General features: G+C 61.9%; 1 protein-coding gene across 9 annotated transcripts; it reads right to left on the bottom strand.

Annotated features, from left to right (window-relative positions):
- Positions 1–1,479: 1,479 nt before the first annotated feature.
- TSPAN32 (tetraspanin 32) lies at positions 1,480–22,156 on the bottom strand. Of its 9 annotated transcripts, none has more exons than XM_022591060.3 (13): positions 22,032–22,156; positions 21,233–21,347; positions 20,327–20,424; positions 16,637–16,711; positions 10,879–10,980; positions 10,283–10,369; positions 8,720–8,803; positions 8,366–8,436; positions 7,518–7,849; positions 5,148–5,278; positions 4,798–4,890; positions 2,287–2,346; positions 1,481–2,070 (listed from the first exon to the last, which is right to left on the bottom strand). In XM_022591060.3, the coding sequence occupies exons 1-13, from the start codon at positions 22,095–22,097 to the stop codon at positions 1,885–1,887; spliced, it is 1,500 nt and encodes a 499-aa protein (XP_022446768.1). In that variant the 5' UTR covers positions 22,098–22,156; the 3' UTR covers positions 1,481–1,884. The 9 variants fall into 9 exon arrangements, 8 of the variants coding, with proteins under 8 accessions (XP_022446767.1, XP_022446768.1, XP_022446771.1 ...); XM_022591062.3 differs by having other exon boundaries at positions 1,899–2,070; positions 2,287–2,447; XM_022591059.3 differs by having other exon boundaries at positions 1,480–2,346.
- Between the last annotated feature and the right edge of the window lie 1,129 nt (positions 22,157–23,285).

Below are 23,285 nucleotides of genomic sequence, written 5' to 3'. Positions count from 1 at the left end.
TTAGGGGTTCAGTAGGGGGTCCCTTTGTCCCACCCACCCTGCAGAGGGCTGTATTAAGACCTCTGTTTTGCCCCATCAATGTCCCTTTTATTAATCCATCTTTTAATAACAACCTAAAGATTTCCACCCTGCTAGGAGGACTTCCTTGACTCTGCATGGCCCTTTCCTCATTCTTTTGTTAGTTACTTATGTTTTGAGAAGTGTCTGTAAGACCCATTCAGGAAAGATGAGACAGCAGATTCTCCCATCAGGCTTCCTGGAGGAGGGGTGAAGGGTGCATGGGAGCTCCCTGCACACTTCTTTGCAACTTCCTGTAAACGTATAATTATTCCAAAATAGAGTGTCACAAAAAAAGTTGTGCCGTGAAATATGAAAACTTCAATGAAACAAAAACATTAGAAAATTATGAACGGGCCAAGTTGACTCAAGAAGAAATAAAAGTAAGAATCTCCCAAGTTCTCAAGTAAGTCTCAGTTGATGAAGGAATGCGTGTCTTTCCAAAGAAGAGCCCTCCAAGGGACACAGAAGGAATGGCAAAATCAGCACATTGGCTATCTATGGCTGAGGAGCCGGTTAGCCCCAAATGTAGTAGTTTAAAATAATAAACACTGGGCTTCCCTGGTGGCGCAGTGGTTGAGAGTCCGCCTGCCGATGCAGAGGACGCGGGTTCGTGCCCCGGTCCGGGAAGATCCCACGTGCCGCGGAGCGGCTGGGCCCGTGGGCCATGGCCGCTGAGCCTGCGCGTCCGGAGCCTGTGCTCCGCGACGGGAGAGGCCACAACAGTGAGAGGCCCGCGTACCGCAAAAAAAAAAAAAAATAATAATAATAATAATAAACACTTACGGGAATTCCGTGGCGGTCCAGTGGTTACGACTCCACGCTTTCACTGCTGAGGGCCCAGGTTCAATCCTTGGTTCGGGAAATAAGATCCCGTGAGCCATGTGACATGGCCAAAATAATAATAATAAAATAAAATAACAAACACTTATTATCTCAGTTTCTGTGGGTGCTGAGTCTTGTGGCCCAGGGTCTCTCACAGGATAAGCCCCAGGATGCACTGCATGGTGCCTCACGAGGTGGCCCTCAGTGGCTGGGCTACAGCCTCATCGGAAGGCACGACTGGGCAGTGTCCCTGTCCAAACTCACTTACTGGGCGTGGGCAGGATTCATCCTTGCTGGCTGTTGGCTGGACTCTGCCCTCCTTTACAGGGCAGTCCTCAATACAGCTGCTGCTCCCCGTAGAGCGAGCAAGAGAGGGTAAGAGGACAGAGGCTGGTGTGGTCTCTGGAGACACCCCATCATTTTTACCTCATTCAGGTGTTGGAAGCAAGTCACTCACTAGATCAGCCCACACTCTAGACAAGGGGGTTGCACAGGGGGGCATGACTATAGCAGGAGGAAGGGCTCTCCGGGGCTAATGTGTGTGTGTGTGTGTGTGTGTGTGTGTGTGTGTGTGTTAAAAAATTAAACTTTAATAAATGTTCATTAAGTCAAATGCAAGCTCTTATTTAATAGGAGAGAATGAATTTATCTTAAGCTCTAACTATTGAATTTTACTGGTCAGTCGTAAGTAATGAAGTTTTACACTAAAACATTATACTCTGGGGCTTCCCTGGTGGCGCAGTGGTTGAGAGTCCACCTGCCGATGCAGGGGACACGGGTTCGTGCCCTGGTCCGGGAAGGTCCCACATGCCGTGGAGTGGCTGGGCCCATGAGCCACGGCCGCTGAGCCTGCATGTCCAGAGCCTGTGCTCCACAATGGGAGAGGCCACAGCAGTGAGAGGCCCGTGTACCGCAAAAACAAAACAACAACAAAAAAAATCCATTATACTCTGACATTTGTATCTTATTTGAAAACAGTGCTGTAAGCCAGTGGTCAGCAAACTAGGACCCGCAAGTCAAATATAAATAAAGCTTTACTGAAATACACCCACAGCTACTCCTCTGTGTTATGATAGATGGCTCCTTTTGCAAACAGTCGCAGATTTGAGTGGTTAGACAGATACCGCAGAGTCTCGGGCTAATTTCAATGCCGACTCCCACAATCAGGAACTTGCCACCTTGCCGCACCTGGTGAAATAACCGGTTCAGACAAGGACGATCCACAGATGCTACAACCAGGAGGAGGATGCTTGCTGGGGACCTGGTTATCACCAGGGCGTCCAGAGCTACAACTTTACAGTGGAAATATCTGGTGTCCCCAGTGATCAAACTTAGCCTCACTAACATGGGACAAGCAGGCACCATGCTCCCCGGGCATGGGCAGCAAGGAGCACCACGCCTCACCTGTGCAGGGATCCTGCCAAAGTGGTCCAGCTGCCATACAACCGAGCCTTTAGCGCTGACCTCCAGTTGCGGGAAAAACAGGGTAGGGAGGGACACGTAAAATGGCACCGTGAGGATGGCACCTCCAGAACCTGGGACCTTCGGGCACCTGAGCTGGGCTCCTGAAATGAGTTAGCGGCGTGGGGGAAAATACTGCGCGTGGGAGGAAACTGCTGTAAATTAGAAAAGACTGGAGACATACCCAAAGCAGGGGGTTTGATGGAATCTTGGAGTAAACAAACCAGCAATAAAAGCTAATGGGGGACATGGTGGACATGGAATATGAATTCGGTTTTTCAATGCTATTACGGAATTATTGTTAGCTTAGCTCCATGATAATGGGATTGCGGGTCTGCTGGGGATGTCTTCCATTTTTGGAGATGAATGCTGAACTGCTTATCTATTTTATTTCTGGTTGAAGTGTCATAATGTATGGAATTGACTTTTAGAAACTTACATATATCAATACATACATCTTAAAGTAAATATATGTGTGTGTATACGTATGCATGTCTATATATAAAGAGAGAGACAGAGAGAGACAGACAGACAGAGGGAAAGAGAGAGAAAATGAGATATTTATTCTAAGGAATTGGTCCATGCAGTTGGGAGAGGGGCACATCTGAACTCCCTGGGCAGGTGGGCAGGCAGGAACCCAGGCGGGCTCTGTATGTTGCCGTCTTGAGGCTGAAATCCTTCTTTTCTGGGAAACCTCAGTCTTTGCTCTTAAGGCCTTTGACGGATTGGGCGAGGCCCATCCACTCGATGGCAGGTGACCTGTTTTACTCCAAGTCTTCTGATTTAAATGTTAATTTCATCTAAAAATACCTTTAGGACAACAGCCAGCTGTTGGTTGGACCAAACAGCTGGACACCGAGGCCCTGCTGAGTTGACACATAAAATGAGCTGTCCCAGTGGATATATGTGTGTTCACTGCATTACTCTTTCTACTTCTTTTCTGTGCTAAAGCTTTCATTAAAAGGTAAAAAACAAAGAGCATTTGTTCACAGAAGTCACTATAAAGAAAGCGAAAGTCAAGCCACAAATATTTACAATACATACAAATAACACAGGATTTCTACCCAGTGATACGTAAAAACTTCCCCATGCGTCGGAAGAGACGTAGGATCCAATTAAGAAAATGGGCAGAAGACATGAACAGGCATTTGGCAGAACACGAAACAGAAATGGCCAATGATCACGAAAACAGGAAACAGGAATAGGAGATTAGAGCCATAATGTGACACCACTTAACACCTGCTAGAAGGACAGAAGTTTAAAGTCTGTGGGCAAGAACACGTGTGCGCTTCTGCGAGCACTGAAATCGGAGCGAGCAGTCAGAGGACCGCTGGGCGATGTTCCTGAGGGTGGGCCCGCGCACGCACAGTGATTCGGCGCCCCTGCCTCTGGACGGAACCCTGGATCAAGTCTTCTGATTGTGAGCTGTGCCCCATTGGGGCGGGGGCGGGGGTGGGTGGGGATCTTGAAATCAGGTGGTGACATAAGCGCAGCCGTAGCTTCAGGTGTTCTTAATCAGTGCAAATCGATGTAAGGGGCCGCCCCCCGGCGTGTGGCTGCTCGGCCAGTGAATCCCTGGTTTTGTTTTTGCATTTTTAGGTTTGTCCAGAGATGTAGAAAACCAGAGGCCGTTTGCTTTCACCTGGAAGGGCAGGACTGCGGTCTTGCCTCGGGACCACACGGACACTCGGGGTCTCAGCCACAGCTGAATCCACAGGGACCTTGACCATGTGTCCCCCCCCACCCCCGAGATCCTGTGCTGATGAGATCTGGAGAAATGTCTGGTCACTTCGGTGAAAACTGCACCTGGCAGACTGAGAGTAAACCCTGGGAAAACACAAGTCCTCGCTGGGTCCAGTGGACACAAGCGTGTCCCCTCGGCAGCCTTGGTCACCTGTGCACAGGTGGAGGAAGCCACGTTTGGGCATCGGCTTTGCTTTCACCGGCACCCAGGAGGCATGTTGGGCTGCTGGCTTTGAGCGAGGTGCAGAGCAGCGGAGGTGCCCTGGTGGCCACACAGCTTGGTCCTTGTGACCCGGGGACCCCATGGCCCCAGCGGCTGCTGTGGAAGCTGAGACGGGGAATCTCAGCGCCATTCCCACACGGACACGCAGCCACACTCTTTGCAAGGACCTCGCCTCCCTCTGCGACTCAGCATTTGGCTTTCCTCTGGGCCAGGGGAGAAGCTGACCCCTGTCCGTGGGACAGCAGGGTGACCCGAACCGCGCATCCTGAAGTGGGTGTCATCTGTCCACTGGGTCACGTAGCTGAGCAGGCCCAGCAGCTCCGCATCGCCCAGTGAGGTTGGGTGTCTGGACTGTTGTAAGGTTCTTGGAGCCCCGTGGAGGGCATGCAGCCTCTTCCCCAGCCACCCCCATGCTGCCTGGTGGCCTCGTGAAAAGCAGACAGAGGGTAGGAGGGGGAGCCACCCGTGGTCCAGCTGCCGAGCCTCACCTGGACACCCCTACAGCCGGATGCTCCGTTTGTTACAGCAGTGTCCAACTCTGCACTGCAATGCAGTATCTTCACGGGAGACCAGCCTGCCACCTGTAGCAGGTTCAATGACTTTGGACCCTGTACTGGTCAGGATGCTCCAGAGAAACTGCACGAGTGGGATATCTGTCTCTACATCCATCCATCCATCATCCACCCATCCATCCATCCATCCACCCACCCACCCACCCACCCATCCATCCACCCACCCACCCATCCATCCATCCATCCTCCATCCACCCATCCATCCATCCATCCACCCACCCATCCATCCACCCATCCACCTATCATCCATCTATTTACCTACCTACCTCTCTATAAAAAGATATGATTATTTGGAATTGGCTCCCGTGGTCATGGGGTCTGGGAATGACCTGCCGTCTGCACACTGGCGGCCCAGGAAGGCCAGTTTGGTGATGTCGTCCGGTCTGAGTCTGGAGGCCTGAAAGCCAGGGGAGCGGATGGTGTAAACCCCAGTCTAAGGGCAGGAGGAGGTGACAGGAGCTGTCCCAGCTCAAGGGGTGGGGCCAGAAAAGGGCACGTTCTCCCTCCCCTGCCTTGTTTTCTGTTCAGGCCTTGGGGACCAGATGGTGCCCTCCCACCTGCTCTCCTGCGTCCGCGATCCAATGCTGATCTCACCTGGAAACAGCACCCCCCCAGGCTCCCCCAGAAGTAATGTCCCACCCGGGCGCCCGGGGCCGGTCACGTTGACACAACCGTAGACATCATGGGCCCCTGCCTTGTGGGGGAGGGTAGCGACTGTTCCCACTGGACTTGGGCCTCGTTCTGGATTTGGCTTTTCTCCCCTGCATGTACCGGCACCTTCCTTATTTACTTACTTAAAGCCTTATTTGCTGTCCCGGTTCCTCACGTGTCATTGTTTCTGACCAAGGACCTGACTTTACAGTCAAAGAAACAAGGTAATGGGAGGTGCCCATGGGCTTCCCGAGGGCCACCACGTACCCTGCTCCTCAAAGGAGGTGACCCTGAGGGATGGTGGCCTAGTCTTGGGCATCATTTAGGACCACGGCCAGGGGACAGTGCGGGGACACTGACGCTGTGTCCTGCAGGACATGCTAGTCAGCAGCGCCTTTCCCCCTGAGTCAGGATGCACGGTGTGGGGGAGGTAGGGGTGGGGGGCGGCACCCTTCCTGTGATTAGAACGACTGAGCCACTCACAAACGTTTGCCTCTCGGCCCTGTTGGTCCCTGCATTCCTGGTTTGGCCATTTTAGTAACCAGCAAAGGAATGCTTTGAACAAAACAATAGTGTCCTTGAGTTGGAAGCTGGGTGGGGGGTTCCACCTGGCCCACTTGGGGCTCCTCTGTCACTGGGTTAAGAGGCCATGAAGGGGCCACAGGGATGGCTGGGTGACGAGAGACGGTGGCAGAGGTGACCACAGGACGGAGACCTTCCTTCCCAGCTCCGTCCCTGATGAAGAGCGGGCTCACCCAGCAGGAGAAGCGCTCGGACCCGTGAGAGGACGTGGACAGGGTGGTGGAGCAGGGAAGCCCGAAGGTCGGTCACAGCCTCGTGGCCACTGCAGAAAGGAGCACCGTCTACAGCTTCTAGCAAAGCCCTTTCTCCTGCGGTGTCATGTACGTTTCTACAGAACTTAACTACATCCCCTTTTCTTTCCACCACTGCTGTACACAGGAATTCAGCTGGTGCTTCTTTAAAGTTTATTTTGCCTGATGAGAAGAATGGGACCAGGAGAGGTGCGCACATCCCCGGATGCCCTGGACGGTTATCAAATGCAGAACCGTTGGACTTCCGGCACATTCCTTGGGGGCAAGGCCTGTGTGCCTTCAGTTGTAGGAGAGCTATTTGCTTTATCCTGGCTGAGCACCATCTTGTTTTTGGAGGCGTAAGTGTGGGAAGAGAGAGAGAGAGAGAGAGTGTGTGTGTGTGTGTGTGTGTGATTGGAAACACAAGGGTTGGACTGCAGCAGGCGTTGGTCACTTTGTCCCTTTCTGGTTGCCCATCACAGAGGGCTGCTTCTTACTGGGGAGGCACCCGACTTTGTTGGTTTTGGGGGGCGGGCAGGGCTGAGCTCCCTCTATGGAAGTTAAAAGGGCCGCACAGTCCCTTCTCTCTTATCAGTTACGCTGGGGCCTCGGCCTAGGCTGGGTCAGTCTGGCGTCCCACCCAGGACTTTGGTTTCGAGCCACGGATGCAAATCGTCAGGGACAGTTCGTTAGCGAGAACTCACCAGCCGGGTAGTTGGATGGCCAAGGGGAGAGGCCGTGGCAGGCGGGATATCTCAAATGCATTCCCCAGAACCCGTGAACACAGTATCACCACAAATGTGATTTCTCTGTACGGCAGGAAATTTACCCGGGTGGCCCTCATCTACACACGTGAGCCTTTGAAAGCGGACTGTCCTCCAGCCTTGGGGAGAGTCAGAGGAATTCCCAGCAGGAGCAGGAACCCACCTGCCATGGTGACTTGAGGATGGAGGGGAAGGGGTCTCGGGGAGCACAGCGGCCCCGCAGACAGCAGGCAAGGAAGGGACGTCAGTCCCACAGCCGCACAGAACCGAAATCTGGCAACAGCCTGACCCAGCCTGGAGTGGGTCCTCCCCAGAGCCTGCGGGGGCAGCCCATCCCAGCCCATCCCTGGGTTTGACCCTGTGGGACTCAAAGCAGAGCCCAGCCAAGCTGCCCCCTGCCCTCACTCACCTCCCAGCCTGTTCCCAGAGTCTGCAAATGGCGCCCGGTCCCCCGTCTGCTTACATGGAGGCTGCTTGTCTGGCGGGGTCCCCTCCCTCCCCATCCCACCACCATGTGGAGGAAAACAGCTCATCCCCTCCTGGGAAGGATGGCGTGCGGGCCAAGGCCGGAGCGTCTCTGTTGCTCCTGTGTGTAGGCGGGTGGGTGTCCTGGGGCAGCGGAGGGTCACCCGAGCGACTGCTTGGACCCCGACGGCCCCTGCTTCAGACAGGTGAGGAGGGGCGGGCCCCTCCCGGCAGCGTCTGTAGAAGTGGGGCTCCTGGGGCTGGCAGCCACGGGCCCTGAGGGGCAGAGGGATCGTGAGGCCGTTGGAGGATGCAGAGGGGCCGGGCGGGATGCCTGGGCAGGGAGGGCACCCAGGTGGCCAGGGCAGAGTGGCTGAGTCAGGGAGTGAAGGAGGTGGCAGGCGGGGACTCTATGAGCGCTGAGGGGTGGTGGGGCGCTGCTCGGCTGCTGGGACCGGGTCCTCCCTGCTCCCTGTTCATGGGAGGTCCTGGCCGGGGGCCCCAGAAGCACCGTCTCCCGATGTCGGTGGAGTTGGCAGCTGTGAGGCCAGGTCTCGGCCAGGATGGGGGCTGCAGGGTGGAGTGCGTGCTGCCCCTCCCTCAGTGGGCCCAGCCTCCCCCAAAGCACCTCCTCTGGAGAATTGGCCTGGCCCGTGGTCCAGGGGTCCCACTCGCTGGGCAGAGGCAGAGACCTTGGGAGTGGGGTGGGGGGGCATGCTCTCTGCCTGCCCGCCTCCAGCTGCAGGGCTGTAGGACCCCTTTGGGGAGGTGGGGAGGGGCGGGCGGGCCTACCGTGGGCTCAGGGTGTATTTGCCCGAGCGGATGGCAAACCAGAGGAAGGCACTGAGCGGCATCACGTACACCTGGGGGAGGTGGAGGCCCCTGCACCAGCAGCTCCAGGGGAGGGGGCTCATCACCCCCCGAGGAGGTCACTGGGCTGTACAGGGCTCCCAGCCGTCTAGGGAAGGGAATCAGGGAGGCCCTGTCACCCCTCAGGCCTGCTCCTCCCGGCTCCCTGCTCAGGGCAAGCCTTGCTGGTCCCCAAGACCCGCGATCTGACCTGCGGCTGCCCAGCCCTGCCCTTCCGTCTGAGGTGGGAGAGCACAGGCAGGTGGGGAAGGGGCGGGGGTGGGGGTGAGAGGGTACCATGGAGGCGAGGCCGAGGCTGATAAGGGTGGAGGCGATGTTCCTGTGCATCCTCAGGACGTTCCTGATCCCCTGCAGGCAGTCCTGCGCAGAGGGCAGCACGCGTGGGCCCCTTGACCGCCCCTCCCAGCCCAGGGCAAGGTGCCTCCACCAAGGCATGGAGCTGCAGCGCCCACCTAGGACAAATGCTAGGGAGATGGAAAGCCGGGGTGCGGCACATCCCAGGGAAAACCACCCCGAGCTCTGGGGACTGGCATTGAAAACAGGCAAAAACAAGCAGGGTGGAGCCCACCTCTGCGGGGACTGTGGGGGCCCCAGGGGTCCAGTGGGTGCCATCCTCTGGGCGTCCCCTGAGCTGCCTGTGTTGGGACCCCCCAAACCCCATCCAGGGTGGGACAGAGAGCCTGGGTGAGGAGAGGACACAGGCTAACAGGTTGGGGCATGGGTGTCCCCAGGCTGTCCTGGCTCCATCCTGAACTTCCACGGCCTTTCCAGGACGTGGCATCCGCAGAGGCTCTCTGTCTCCAAGGAAACGGGAGGTGACGGTCTCAACTCTGAACCACTGATGATGGCATTTGGTTTTGGGGAAGGACTTGGCATTTGGGGGCACGCTGGGGAAGGATGTGCTGTGGGACATGCAGGGTTCGATTGTCAAGGCTGGGATGCCGGGGGAAAGGAGGCCGGCTTGGTGTCTGACTGTCCGTCCATCTGTCCATGAATTCCCTTGATCGGGTCTGGTCCCCCAGCGTGGTCCCACTTCCTCTTGGAAGGCAGCCCCGGGGTCAGACCACCATCTAGGACAACGTCCCTGCCCTCCCACCCCCTCCCCCAGGTGTCCCCACCCACAAGGCCTTTACAGTCTCCCCGTGGCCCCCACCACCCCAGAAGGTACAAGAAACCAGACTTTGCTCCCACTTTGCAGACGGGGACCTGAGGCCTCTCCCTGGGTGGCGTGAACAGGCCTCCCGAACCCCCTTCCCTGCATGCAGGGCCCTCCTCTGCCCTCGCCCCTCCCAGCGCGAGAGCCCAGGGCGCTGTGCTGGCTCCGTCCCTGGCTGGGCCTCCAGCCATTTGCATCCTCCTGTCCGTTTCTTGGAGGGTGGCCAGGAGCCTCTTGCCAGAGATAGGGGTGTTTGCTTCCCGGACAGCGGGGGAGGGGAGCTGAGGAGGTGGGGTGGGGGGAGGGGGGCCGCCGTCATCCTGAAGAATAATGTCCCTGCCTCTGTCTCTCGTCACTGAAGCCCTCGTGGCCACATTCTGGCCTAGGCTGATCCTCTGGCAAACGCCCTTCTGGCCTTCAGGGGCCCTCGAACACCTGCCCCCCGCCCTCCTAGAGGCTTCCGATGGGGGGCGGTCTCAGTGCCTGACACTGTGCCTGGCCGTGGGGAGCCCCCAAGCTGGGAACTGTGTGAAGGGGTGAGGAAGTGATTGGGGCCTGGAGAGGACCCGGGCCCGCGTCCGTCAAGTCCCCCCAGCCCAGGGTAGCCCCCAGGGTCAAGGCGTGGGAGTGGCCCTGCTCTGGGGCTGAGCCCCCCGGGGTCTCTGCAGGCCCTTCCCCCTCACCTGTCTGGCGGCCTCCTGCCCCCGACACAGGTCAGCCTGCGAGCCCTCCGGGAGGCCGAGTGGGGGGCTCTTACCACAGCACTGAAACTGCAGGGACAGAAGAGGGAGGCGGTTCGCTCTGAGAACCCCAGGATCCCTGTCAGACATATGGGGAAACTGAGGCACGAAGGGCACCTCCCCCCTCCCCCCCAGAGGCCAGGACCGGGGCTTAGGGCGAGGCTGCTGACTCTGCAGGGGGTGCCGGGTTCCGGGCAGCCTGGCCAGCAGTCACTGGGGCCCCACCGAATGCTGTGCCGTCACCATCCTGAAATTCTTCATCACCTTTGGACAAGGGGTCTTGCACTCTGCTCTGGGCCCCGCACATTCTGGAAGCAGCTGCCCTTCCAGGGCAGACGGAGGACAGGACCTCTCTGTCCCCTCCCCCTCCCCCCAAGGGGCACTGATAACTTGTGTCCTGGGACCTTCTGCTCAGCACCTGGCCCCCCGCCGGCTGGCTCTGGGGGCCTACCTCTGCCCATTTTCTAGATCACAGCCCACCTGGGGAGGCTGACCAGTCCAGGGCTGCCCAGGGAGGGGGCCTCCCCCACCACACTCACCATGTCCTGGATGGCCACCAGCTCCTGCCGCCAGATTCCTGACGAGCTCTTCACCGCCTGCTCGTACACCTGATCGTAGGCGTCCAACACGGCGTCCTCCACCTGTCCCGAGAGCATCACGGGAAGGCCCCTGTGCCGGTGAAGCCCCTCCCCCGATGGAGCCCCCCGAAGGCGGGGCCTGGCCCTCGGGTGCTGAGTGATGTCCAGCTGGCCCCCTCCTTCTCCTTCCACGGGGCAGAGCTCCCTGGAAGCGGAGACTGGGTCCCCTGGGTGGCTGGTCACAGGGGTCCCCATACTTCAGTTGTGGGGACCTCCCCCCAAGAATGGCCGTTAATGCCACTCTTGCCCCTGGGGGGTCCTGCAGGATAAACCAGAGGCCCGAGCTTGGCCACCCACCCCCCAGCTCTTGTCTTACAGCGGGAGGAGGCCCTGGCCGAAGTGTCCACCTGCTTCTGTTGATCTGGAAACAGGCAGTGGGGAGGGAAAGCCACCGGTGGGCCCTGGGGGGAGACGGCCAGGAGTGGCCTCGTGCCAGGAGCTCAGCTCCCCAGGGATGCTCCAGGTCTTTGCCCAGAACCATCGGTAGGTTCTGAAAAGCCCAGGCAGCTACCCAGAGCTGGCCAAGGGCACCCGGGGCAGACGAGGCCCCTTGGGGGCAGACGAAGGAGAAGCAGGGTAGCAACAGGGGCCCGGCCGGCTCTGCCTTCACACCTCACCCAGACCTCATTGCCTCTGCCCCCTTCTGTGCCTTTGCTCGTGCTGCCCCCAGACCGAAATGCCCTCCCCTTGCCAAGTGATTTCATCAGAGACTAACTGGAATCTTGCCTCCTCCAGGAAGGCTTCTGTGACTGCACTGGGTTCGCTGGCCTCTGGCATGGGCAAGGCCTCTGAGCTCCCTTGCCCTCTGATGCCTCTTTTCCCACCTCAGAGACGCTGCGCCCTGCCTCCCTTCCCTTCCCATCCCCATGCTGTGCTGACAGCGGGGACAGGCTGGCAGGCGCTCAGGGGTGCCCTGCTCTGGCCACTCACCCCCACCCTCCAGAAAGGAAGGGCGGCTTCCCCACTCCCAGCCTGGAGGACTTGGGAGCAGGTGGGCAGGGGGGCGCTCTCGCCCAGGGCTGTCCAGTAGGAACCAGACCGATTTCCACACTGAACATCGCTCCCAGGGCTCATTAACCATCCCGGCTGAGACCTTGCCCACAGAGTCAGCCAGCTGCTTTGTTCCCCACCCAGTGGGAGGTGGGCAGTGTCCTGGGCTGGGGGCCAGGCGCCAGACCAGCCACCACTGCGGGAGACCTGGCTGGGGGCCCTCTCTTGGCCTTCGTTTCCTCGAGTGACATGGGGGTGGAGATCTGCCAGGCTGTACTACGTCCTCGTGGGAGGGGGTCCTGGTGAGGACTGAGGGGCTAGCAGAGCTGGCTCCGGGTCGGTGGTGCAGGAGGCCGGGGCAGGGAGGCCAGCTCAGCCCACCCTCAGGGTTTCAGCCCCACCCCCAAGGCCCACTAGGGCCCAGGGAGACCCTGGCCCCTCTGGAGGTGTTGTTACTGAAACATGAACGGGAGGAACAAACCCGCTGGTGGTTGAGCTGCGCATCTCTCCCCAGGACCCCAGAAGTGGGGCGCGAGTTTCTCCTTCCCATGCAGAAGCAGATCTGGCAAAGCCACGCCCCTGCCCAAGACCCCTGGGCCTGGCATCAGGGGGCCAGGCTGACCCTCCCGAGGCCTGGGGGCCTGGGTGGTGCTCTACCGTCTGCTCCTCCATCACCAGGTTCAGGGGCTGTGTTTCTCCATGAGAAAACTGGGGGTGGGCTGGGAGGTCTCGGAGGCCCTTGGGCCCTGATACCTGGGTGCTCCCTGCCAGGGTGCCCCGATCTTTAAGCCCCATCTTCCAGGGCTCCAGGGGGCAACCCTCAGGACGGGAGTGCCTGGAGCGCTGAATACAAACCAGGTGCCTGGGGCGTCCCTGCCAGCCTGGCTCCCCACCCTGCCATTGACCTCTGCCTCCCCATTGTCTGCTAAACCTGCGGGGGTGGGGGGGAGGCGGGGGAGAATAGCTGCAGAGGGGGTGGCCCGTGGGAGCTGCAGGTGGTCTGCAGACCAGGGCCTTGTGCCCCAGGTCTGGTCCTGGTGGCCGCTGGACTATGGGGGAGGGGCCCAGACCTGGGAGCTAGAGGACAGACAGCCTTTCTCTGGGGCTCCCGGCAGTGCTGTACTTAATCCGTGCATGAATTATTAAGTGGAGCCAGGCAATTCATTGCCCCGCAGCCCGTCTGGGGACAGGGCGCTGTGGCAGAGTGGCTCTCAGGCTCCCGCAGGAATATAATTAATAGCCCTCGTGCTCTGTATTCATAGCACGGCCACCCAGTCCCTGCATTGCCGGCCCTCCCAGCTTCAGGGCGCCTACCAGGGCCCCGAGGGAGTGAGCGCCCCAGGGTGCGGGGGAGTGAGTGGCGGGGGAAGCAGGGAGGTGCCCCCGCTCCAGGGTCTGCGGCCTGGCTTCTGGGCCACCAGGAGTCATGGCCAGCCCCTGTCCTCTCCTTGTCCCCAGGTTTCCCATCTTGACCCCGTGTTTCAGGATTTCTTAGGGGGTCACTCAGGGGAGGTGCAGCGGGAGAAATGGGGGTGAACAGATCCCCTGGAGCAAACAGCTTGGCCCTTTGTGCTTCTCTGCTCCCTGGGCCTCCAGGAGGATCTCATGGAAGGAAGGAGCAGGGCTGGGATCTGTCTGGCCCAGGTTGGCCCTGATGCCAAGGCACCTGCCCAGGTTCCCGGGGTTGGGGGGCACAGGATGGGTGGCTTGTCCTGCCCCTGCTGCTCGGGGCCCGTGCCCTGGCCAGTGCCCAGCTCTGCACTGGCCTCAGTGATGGAGGACAGACCTGGGCTCAGGGGGTGCAGGTGGGTCCCACTGGTTCATTCCCACCACTCAGCAGCCCCCTCATCGGGGTTCTCTTGCTCCTTTTACAGATGAGGAAACCGAGGCCCAGGAAGGCTAGCTGATCCCAAGGGCACCGGGTGAGAGGCTGACCCCAGACTTTGAAGCCAGAGCTGCCCCACCCCGGCCTCCTGTGGGCCCGGACACGGAGGAAGCCCCAGCTCCGACTGGGGTCAGGCAGGACCCCGAGAGCTGGACCCTGAAGGCCAGCTGGAGCGCGGACCAGACAGGAAGATTTCTGTCGGGGATGGCGGCAGGGGCTGGGATATGGAAAAGGCCAGCTGGGAGACATCCGCTTTTGCCCCCTCCCCTTCCCGGAGCGGGGACCCCAGGCAGACTATGACCTGTGGCCCCTGCAAGGCCCCTCCCCTGCAGAAGTGCAAATCCTGGGCTCAGAGCTGTAAACAGTGTCAGGGCAGAAAGGATGGGCTGCAGCCGCTCCCCAGGAGAGCTGCAGCGGGGGCCCAGGGCACCCTGGCAGCTGTCTTGGCCGGGACCACCCACACGGTGACCCAGACCTCGCCCAGGCTTCTCGGTGGATGGGAAATGTGAGGCCAAAACACCAGCCGGGCCCAGCACTCCCTGGTCACCGAGAGCTGAGGCTGCCTTGCCAGGCTCCGACCCCTCCAGAGCCAGAGGAAATGCCCTTTCTCCATCTGGTATTCCATCTGGGTGACCCCAGATGATGCCCAGGTGGTGGTGAACAGTTTGGGGTGACCCTTGGGCAGGGAAGGGTAAAAAGGCATTGAGTCAGGGCGAAGAGCCCTGGATGGTGGACCCCTCCTGCCCGGCCTCTGCCAGGGCGATCTTGCCCTCCCCCTCACCCCCGTGGGCCTGAGTCCCTCCATCTGCTGACCAAGGGGATGGCCCCCACCCTGGAAGGTCTGGTGACGGCCTCATCAACTCCAAGGAGCACTGGGGCAGGCAGAGGGCAGCGGGGAGAAACTAGGCCCATTACTGCAGGTAAGACCAGAGTGGGTAATCACACACCTAAAAGCACACAGCACGAGCTCGGCCTCCTACCTGGCTGCTCTCTGCATCTTGCGTGAACATCTGGGGGGGCCTGGGCAACAAGGGGGTTGGGGCCGCTGGGACTCCTGATACACAGGCAAAAAATCATTGCTGGTCACCTGCTGGAACAGGGTTTTGCCCAGAAAGCGGGTATACTCCAGCTAGACTGGCTTTGGTTTCCCTGGTCCTTACAGAGTACATGGGGAAACTGAGTCCCAGTGAGAGGAGAAAGGATTGATCAGGGTCTCAGAGAGTCCAGCCGATGGGGCCCGTGGGGCTGGACTCTCCCGTCCCTCTCTGTGGCCCTACCCTCTGGCCCCGCAGCTCCTTCGGGGGCTGCCTCGGGGTCTTGCCTGGGGCTGGGCTCTCACAGGTGAAGGCTGGGGCGAGTTCTGCTGCCTGGGCTGTGTGCATTGCTGCGGACGGGGGGCGCTGCTCTCCGGCACCTCTCAGCCGGGGGGGAGCAGGGGCCTGAGGCCCGGGACAGACGCTGAGAAGCAGACGGGGCGTGGGGGTGGGGAGAGGGCCCTTTGGGAAGGGCGCCCGGGGGCTGCCCTGCAGGCTCGCAGCTCAGCTGGGGAGAGAAGTCTGATCCTGTCGGGGGGCCGTGGGCACAGGGTGCTGGAGGGCAGTGGCGTTGGCCGGCCTCGCTCTGTGCCCTGGCCTGGTACTGGCCAACTGGAGCCACCGGTGTCCCCTCCTCAGCCAACTGTGGACCCTCCTGGCCCCCACTAGTCCCCGGGCCCTACATGTGAGCCGGTCTGGGGTCGCTGCCCCTCTCCCTGAGCCTCTTGGGCACCCACATCCTCTGCCCGGCCAGAGGGGGTCTGGCCTTGACCCCCAGCCCTGGTCTGGGAGGGGTCAGCTCTGCTCATGAACTTGGCCAGCCCCATTTCCCAAGCAGGCTCTCAGCTCCGTCTCAGGACCCAGAGTTCAGACAGAATTTCTGCAGGGCCAGGCTGCCCCAGCCCCCTGTGTCCCTTGGGAGCAGTCCCTCCCAAGCTGTGGTCCTGCCCTGCTCCCCGGGGTCAGCGCCCACCCTAGACCCGTGGCCTGCAGTCTTCGAGCCCTGCTCTCTGGGGGCCGGGGCCCTGAGTGACCGTGTTACCCCAGAGCTGGGGCATCCCTGCCTCCCAGCCCTGAGCCGCCCTGGAGCCCCGCTGAACCAGCGGCACCCAGAGGACAGAGGGACGGATGAACGGATGAAGGAAGGAAGAAACAAAGGAGCCCCCTGCTATGGGGACCCACACCCACCATTACCACGGTCACCACCGACATGCACGTCCCTGGGAAAAGCCCACAGTGAAAATGGAAGGAGTAGGGTCACGTGAACGGTCCCACCTCCAGGCAGCTCGAGTCCTGGACTGCAGGGCCGCTGTCGTCCTGTGGAGGAGGCCTGGCCGTCCCCTCCACTGTCCTGTAGCGCCCACGCCCGGACAAGGCCTCCCCCTGCCTGGCCCGATCCCCGTCAGGAGAGCAGCCCCCAGTGCATTTTCTGGAACCGACCCCCACTAATCAATCCCTTAGGCCAGCTGGGGGGCCTCCCTCCAACCCCCCAGGTCCCATCTTCTGGGCCCAGGGGGGCCTTAGTGAGAAAGGGGTGTCCGAGGCCTGTACCTGCTTCCCCTCCTTCTCTGGGGATCCGCTGTCCCCAGCGCAGGAGAGGACCGGCCCTCTGGTCTCTGCGTCCCCACCTCACCCCCAGGCAGAGAATGTCCCCACAGTGGTGACTGGCAGGTGAGAGGGAGCACGGAACCGACTTTCTCATCCCTGAGGGACCCTCGCCGGTGGGATGGGGGCGGGCCGGGGCGCTCACCTGCGTGGGGTTGTGGCATCTCCAGAAGGCCACCTGCACCAGGACGCAGAACGCCAGGGCGAAGCACAGGAAGGCCTGGGGAGGAGGAGGGGCCGTGAGTCCGGGCGCCGTGGTGGCGGCCTGGCGGCTCCCCACTGCCCAAGCGGGAGGCCTTGGGCGGTGGGCACACTGGTCTCCATCCCTTCTTTTGGCCCTTCTCGGGAGACCCCCTATTGCTGGTTTTAGCTCCCGTGAGGGACCTTGATGGCAGTGCCACAGCCCCTGCCCCAGGGACGCAGGCAGGCAGTACCTGGGATGAGGGAGACCCCTGCCCTCTGCGGCTGCTGCCGGGAAGGGCACTGACCCCGGAAGGGCCAGGCAGGGCCTTCCCGAGCCTGAGATTCGGATCCCGGAGAAGAAACGAACCCCTTTTAAGCCTGGGCAGGAGGGGTGGCTCAGGGGCTGCCGGCCCCCCTGAACAGGGAGGGCCTTTGGAGGAGGGGCCGCTGCTTTGCTTTTGTTCTCTGAAACATGCCTCCCGGGGGCGTTCGGCGAGAGCGTGGCCAGGAGGACACCCTGAGACGAGGTGACTCCCGAGGAGAAGCCCCACCCCCTTCTTCCCACCCTGCTCTGTCCCCGTGGCCCAGCCGCCCCCGTCCCCACCTCCTGCAAACCCCTGGGCCCCAGGGCTTTGGTGGCACGTCTCTCAGGGGGGTTCTGAAGCTGATGAACTTTACGGCCCCTCCCCGCAAAATGCACATATGCCCCCAAAGCTCTTTTGTGGGTCGTTTCAGAGGGTCATCCCAGACTAGGAACCCTGGCCCACGTGCTGCCTCGGGGACATCCCCCCACCCATAGTCTGCCTTGTCACTTTGTGCTGGTGACCCTGTGATTCGGGTCTCGGGCTGAGGCTCCTTCTGGAGCCTTGGACAGTCAATTTGCCTGCTGACCACACGGCCCGGGGGTCCGGAGGCCTGGTGTCACTGCCCCACCTCAGTCACCCCGGGCTGTCCGTGGCCGGGGGCATGCTGCGGCCAGGCTCTCCCAACCTAGGGGCCGCACTCAGGGTGGCACCTGGAATGGAATGGAGGGACACCCCAGATGCAGATGGACACATACGCTGCCCGGGCTGGACGGGGTTGAAGAAACAGTCCACACAGGGGTGGGGGTGGGGGTGGGGGCCCACCAGGCTCCATTTAAGAGAGGGCCACCCCGCCAGCGCCCAGACTCAGTGCACAGGGACCTCCGGCTCTTCTCAGGGGCGGGCGGTCCACCGGCCTTCACCCCATGTTCCCTCCTGCCTGCCCAGGGGTCTGCAAGGCCTCAGTCTCAGGACAGCCCGGAGATGCTGCCTCCTCCCCCCTCTCCATCCTCCCCGCCCCCCCCCCCCCCCGGGCTGGCCGAGGGCCGCCTTTCCCATCTGGAAGCCATTGCTCAGCACTGCCTAGCAGGCTGGAGGCCCAGAGCCAGCTCAGGGGACCAGCATTTTCCAGGAACCGGCTCATTCCTCAGGAAAGCGAGCATCACTCCCTTCCCTCCCGCCGCCAGTCCGCCTGCATGGAGGGTCCTGGGCGGCGATGGGCCCGCCGGGCCCCCCAGGCCCTCTGCGGGGCTGAGGCGCTGGTGCGGCCGGGCCCAATCCCCACCGGTTCCTTTCTCCCTATTCTAAACAAAACCACATACATAGATCAAAATGGCTGCCTCGGCGCTGCTGCCAGCCCTGCTCCGAGCCTGCGAGCCTCTCATTTCCTGTGTGTGACGCTGGTGCGGGAGGGGGCTGGGGGGGGCAGGAAGCGGCGGGGGAGCGGCGGGTGGGAAAGATCTCCGCCCCCTGGCCCTCCACGCGGGCTCACGCACGCCAGACGCGCCAGACACTGAGATGCACACGCACGGCCGTGGCTCAGCCGGGCAGTAGGGGAGTGAGGCCTCCCAGACCCCGCGGGGCCGTGCTGGGCTTGCCATCCAGGCTGGGGGCCCAGGGCGGGAGGTTGGGGTGCAGCAGGCGGGCGGCCGTGGGGCCCGACCCAAGTAACGGGAAGGGACGCGGAACAGAGACCCTGGTGCTCCCTGGCCCCTGTCCCCAGATCAGGGTGCGGAGCTGGGGCGGTCGGGAGCTGGGGAAGGCCCTGGTGACCGGCTGGGCCGAGAGCCCTTGAGCCAGGAACCTTGGGAACAGGAGCCTTCGGCATCTTCCCGCCTCGGCTCTGAGCCCAGCACCATGGCGCCCCCTGGTGGCCGACGCTGCAGACTCGGCGCTGGCCTCTCCGGGCCGCCCTCGCCAGGACCCCTGGGTCTGGCCCCGCCAGCAGCCTTGACCTCCAGCCCTGAGGCCCTCTGGCAAGCCCCACGCCTCAGGGCTCCCCTTTGGGAGGACAGTGCACCTGCCTGGTCAGCTGCCACTGGGGCCTCCTTCCCTCCCCCCATACCCCAGCCAGACTGCACAGGCCCGGGTCTTAGTGCGCCCGCGCAGCACTGCCCTGCCCACGCTCCTGCGGGGTCCTGGTTAGGGCTCGAGCTGCCGGATGCCCCTCTGCTCCCCAAGCACACCCAGGGCCGGGGCCCGGCTCCAGGAGGTGACTCTGTCCCTGCCCTTGGAGATGTTTACAACCCAGGAGTCATTCAACCAACATTTGCTGACACAGGCTGGGCCGAGAGCCCCGCCAGCCCTGGGGACCCAGAGGGCTGCCCTCAGGGAGCCCAGGGTTGCCGGCCTCAGAGGCCACCCTGGGAAACATAGCCCCGGCCTGAGCTCGCAGCGGTTGTCAGCCCCACAAACCACTCCCAGGGGAGGGGTGGGTTTGCCGGAGCAGAGGGCCGGGGGCAGGAAAGCGGGAGGCCTTAGGGACCCGTGGAGGCACAGGGAGGCTGGACTTGGTCTCACGCGCCTCGGGGAGCCCGAGAAGACTCTGGGGGGTGGTGTGCATCAGGTGACAGCACAGGGCACCAGCCAGGAGCTGAGGCCCCAGTTCAGGTGAGAGGAGGGGCTTGAGCCCAGAGCGGGCAGGCCCGTGGTCCCTGGGGAGACGGGGCTGGCAGGTGGAGCAACAGGACAGGCCGGTGGGGACCAAGATAGGGCCACGTGGAGGAACAGGTATGGGGGCAACACAGGGCCACTGCTGTGGGGCGAGGTCAGAGGCTTGTGGGACCTCGAGGGGTGGGGAGACCCCACCGCTGGTGGCTGCAGGGGAGGGTGTGCCGCTCAGGAGGAGCCCGACTGCAGGCCGCCTCGGGGCCACTGCCCAGTCCCGGCCTACAGGTGATCGACTGGGCCTGGCCTCCTGGTAAGGGGATGGAATTCACCCAAACCACATATGCAGCGACTCCAGTGTCACAGAACCAGGCCCTCCCTGGGCCTTTGAAACAGTGCCCAGGCCTGGGAGGGTCAGCTCTGCCTTTCAAGGCCCCCATGGATGATGGGTGTGAGATAGGCACCTGGTGGAGGGGGTTCTGGCTGTCCCGGGTGGAGGGGCCCTGGCTGTCCCGGGTGGAGGGGCCCTGACTGTCCCGGGTGGAGGGGCCCTGGCTGTCCCGGGTGGAGGGGCCCTGGTGGTCCCGGGTGGAGGGGGCTTGGCGGTCCCGGGTGGAGGGGTCCTGGCTGGCCCACATCCCTGGAGCCTCAGTTTCTGTCGGGACACAGGGGAGAGGCAGGCTCCGTGGGCTCACAGCCCTGCCAGATCCCGTCTTGGGGAGCTGGGGACACAGAGAACTCACCCCAGCCATGAGGCCCCCGGCCTCTCTCACAGTGGCTGCAGCACTCAGCACAGCCCCCAGGGTCAGGAGCGCGGCCAGGGTGATTCCTGTGGAGAAGGCTGAGAGTGGAGAGATGTCAGTGTGCCCAGGGCAGGGGTCCCATGTGCACAGAGCCAAGGTCTGAAATCCAACCTGAGAGTCAACTTGGGGTGCTGAACTTTGGGGAGCTCTGAATGGGCCTTGTCTCGTCAGGCAGGGGTGTACCTCCCACCACCCATCCGCCTCCATGCCGGCCCCGCCCTCCCTCCTAGCTTCCTGTCCCCCCTGTCCCCCCATTCCCGGGGCTATCTTAGAGCCCACATCCCTGCCCCCAGGCCCTACTGACAGGTGGCTGTAATCTTATCAGTCCAGGCCCGGCCCCAGGCTTCCTGCTCTAGGGAGTCTGGGGTTCAGGGCTCAGGGTAAAAACATGAGGCCTGCGGCCACCAGGAGACCTGGGGTGGGGACCACCAGCCCCAACCCCCTGAGCCTCGGCTTCCCCCACAGCCGCCCTCCTTGGCCTCCAGTGTGCTCTCTCCGGAGGCCAAGCCCCCCGGGGGCAGGGTAGGGGGGACAGGATGCCATCTCTGATGCTCAAGGCCTCATCACGGGTGAGCACCCCTTCCTGGACACAGAGGACAGGGTCCAGATACCACCCGACACGCCCACGCTGTCCCTGGGGTCCCGAGCGGGAGACCTGCGCAGACCCCAGGCTCTGCCCAATGGAGCTGGGACTTCCAGGTGGCCCTTTCTTCCTCTGACCCCACTGCCTGCCCCAGCCCGGCTTCACTCGGGAGAACTCACGCCAGCCTGGGGCTCCTCCCCAGCCACCTTTGCTCCTGAAGCCCCCTCCCCAATAGTGGCTGCCCTGCCCAGAGCCTCACTTACCCCAGAGGTGCAAAGCTTCATAGCGGGTCCTCTGTGAGGATGCGTGGCCGATGACAGCAAAGTGAGGCCCGAAGTAGGTGAGCACTGCCGCGGTGGCCACAGCGAGGCCCAGTAGCTGGGGGTGGGGTAGACCCAGTGTGTGGGGCAGGGCTGGGCACTGACCCGTCCCCCTGCCAGCCTCCCTCCAGCTTCCGGGTCTCACAGGAGACAGGATCGGCTGCGGGGCCTCTGGGTGTTTCTGGGGGTGGTCTCAGGGAGACCTTTGCCCCAGACACCCCCCAACACAGACACGCCCCCGCACACACAGACACACTCACACAAGACACCCCAGCACACACACTCACACATCCCCCCTCCCCTGCAACACGCACACCCGCTGTCCATCTTCTCCAAGGGCCTGGAACCTTGCATCATTCCATTTGTGGAGCAGGGAACGGACCCACCCAGCCCTTCTCAGCCCGCCTCTCTCCCCCCGCCACGAGAGCACCTTCCAGAGCGGGAGGCCAGCCCCCGCCCCGCTCCCCCAGAGAAAGCCCCTCCGAGCCCGTTTCACCAGCCCACCAAGGCCCTCAGGCCTTCTCTAGGGCCCATGCCGCCCGGCAGTAGGACAGGCACTGCTCACGGGGCATCCTTCTGCTGCCAGGAGTCCGCCACCAGAGCCCCAGGTGCATGTCCACCGGGGCGGCAGGGCTGGTGTGGTCGGGGCGGGGACCGCAGTTCCAGAGGTCTGGGAACACGGCTCAGCACCCCCCCCCCCGCCCCCCCGTCGCCTCCTGCCCCTGCCCAGCCTGCCTGTTACCAAGACAAAGAGGCTGGTGACAAGCATCTGGCATTTGGCCACCCTGACTCGACTCCAAGGCCCCATGGAGGTCTCCTCTGCTCTCCCCTCCTCTCCTCTGCTCTCCCCTTCCCTTCTCTTCCTTCCCCTCCCCTCCCACTGTGGTTTCCAACTGGGCGGGGGCCTCAGACCACAGCTGCCCGCCCAGGAGCTGGGTTACGTTGGTCGCCTGTCTGTCTGTTTGCCAGCACACCAGGAACTGAGCCTCCGGGGACCCCAGAAGAAGGGCAGGCAGGAAGGCGAGGGGTGGCGAGGCCAGCTTCTGCCCCCCTGCTGCCCCCGCCCCTGGCCCAAGACCCCAGGATGCTTGCAGATAAACGAGACCTCTCCCAAAGGTGCTCCTGGCGTGGCTGCAGAGGACCCTGGGTGGAGGTGGGCAAGTGGGAGAGGGCACATGCGTGGGGGTGACAGAGCTTCCTGTCTCTGGAGTGTGCGAGCAGAGGCTGGACCTCCCGTTAAGTCCTGCCTGGGGCCATCGTCCTTGGAGGACTTGGGGAGAGAAGGTCTGATCCGGACGTCCTTATTGAAGCATTGTCTTACGAAACATCTTTTGAAATGTTCTGTGACATCAAAAGTTTTGAAAAAGCAACTTGATTTTTGATGCCTCAGCGGCACAAATGAGTAATTTAGGGCCGAGCCATCTGGAGGGCGAGGGGGGTTGGGGGGTGCTGGGCCCTCACCGGTACCCACACTGAGGCTTTGTCAAAACCCGAATCTGTAATCAAACTAAACCACGTGAACCCGGGGATGGGGCACGGCTGCAAACCCAAATGAACGTGGGGCTGTGCTAACTGGGCTACTGGGCCCAGTGTGGGCCCGGAGGGGACACGTGGTGAAGGCGCTCGCTGGGTCCCGCCTGGGCCAGCTGGAACCACTAGGGCCCCTGCTGTGGTCCTCCAGGGCTGGCCACCTGTGCACGGCTCACCTCTCATGCTGGAGTGGCCCCCATTCAGTGTCTCGTAATGTGGGTCCTCTGGACCCTGGGGGACCTCAGCTGGGGAGGATGAGTGCCCCAGATAGCCGTGGGTGTGGTGATGGTTGGCCTTCTAGAAACCAGCAGAATGGGGCTCTGGGCTGGCTGTCAGCTCCGCCACCTCCTTGCCCAGAGCAGGGGCCAGCCAGGACCCCTTATCTATCCCAGTGCCCCCCGTGTGCCCCCCTGGCCCCCAGGAATCCCTGCCCTGGGTCTGCAGGGACAGGAGGGGTCCCCGATGT

This window comes from Delphinapterus leucas, chromosome 7, assembly GCF_059928025.1.
Source record: "Delphinapterus leucas isolate spDelLeu-1000000601 "Yukka" chromosome 7, BTC_Dleu_Yukka2, whole genome shotgun sequence".
Classification (NCBI taxonomy): domain Eukaryota; kingdom Metazoa; phylum Chordata; class Mammalia; order Artiodactyla; family Monodontidae; genus Delphinapterus; species Delphinapterus leucas.
This window is presented reverse-complemented; position numbering and strand designations above follow the sequence as displayed.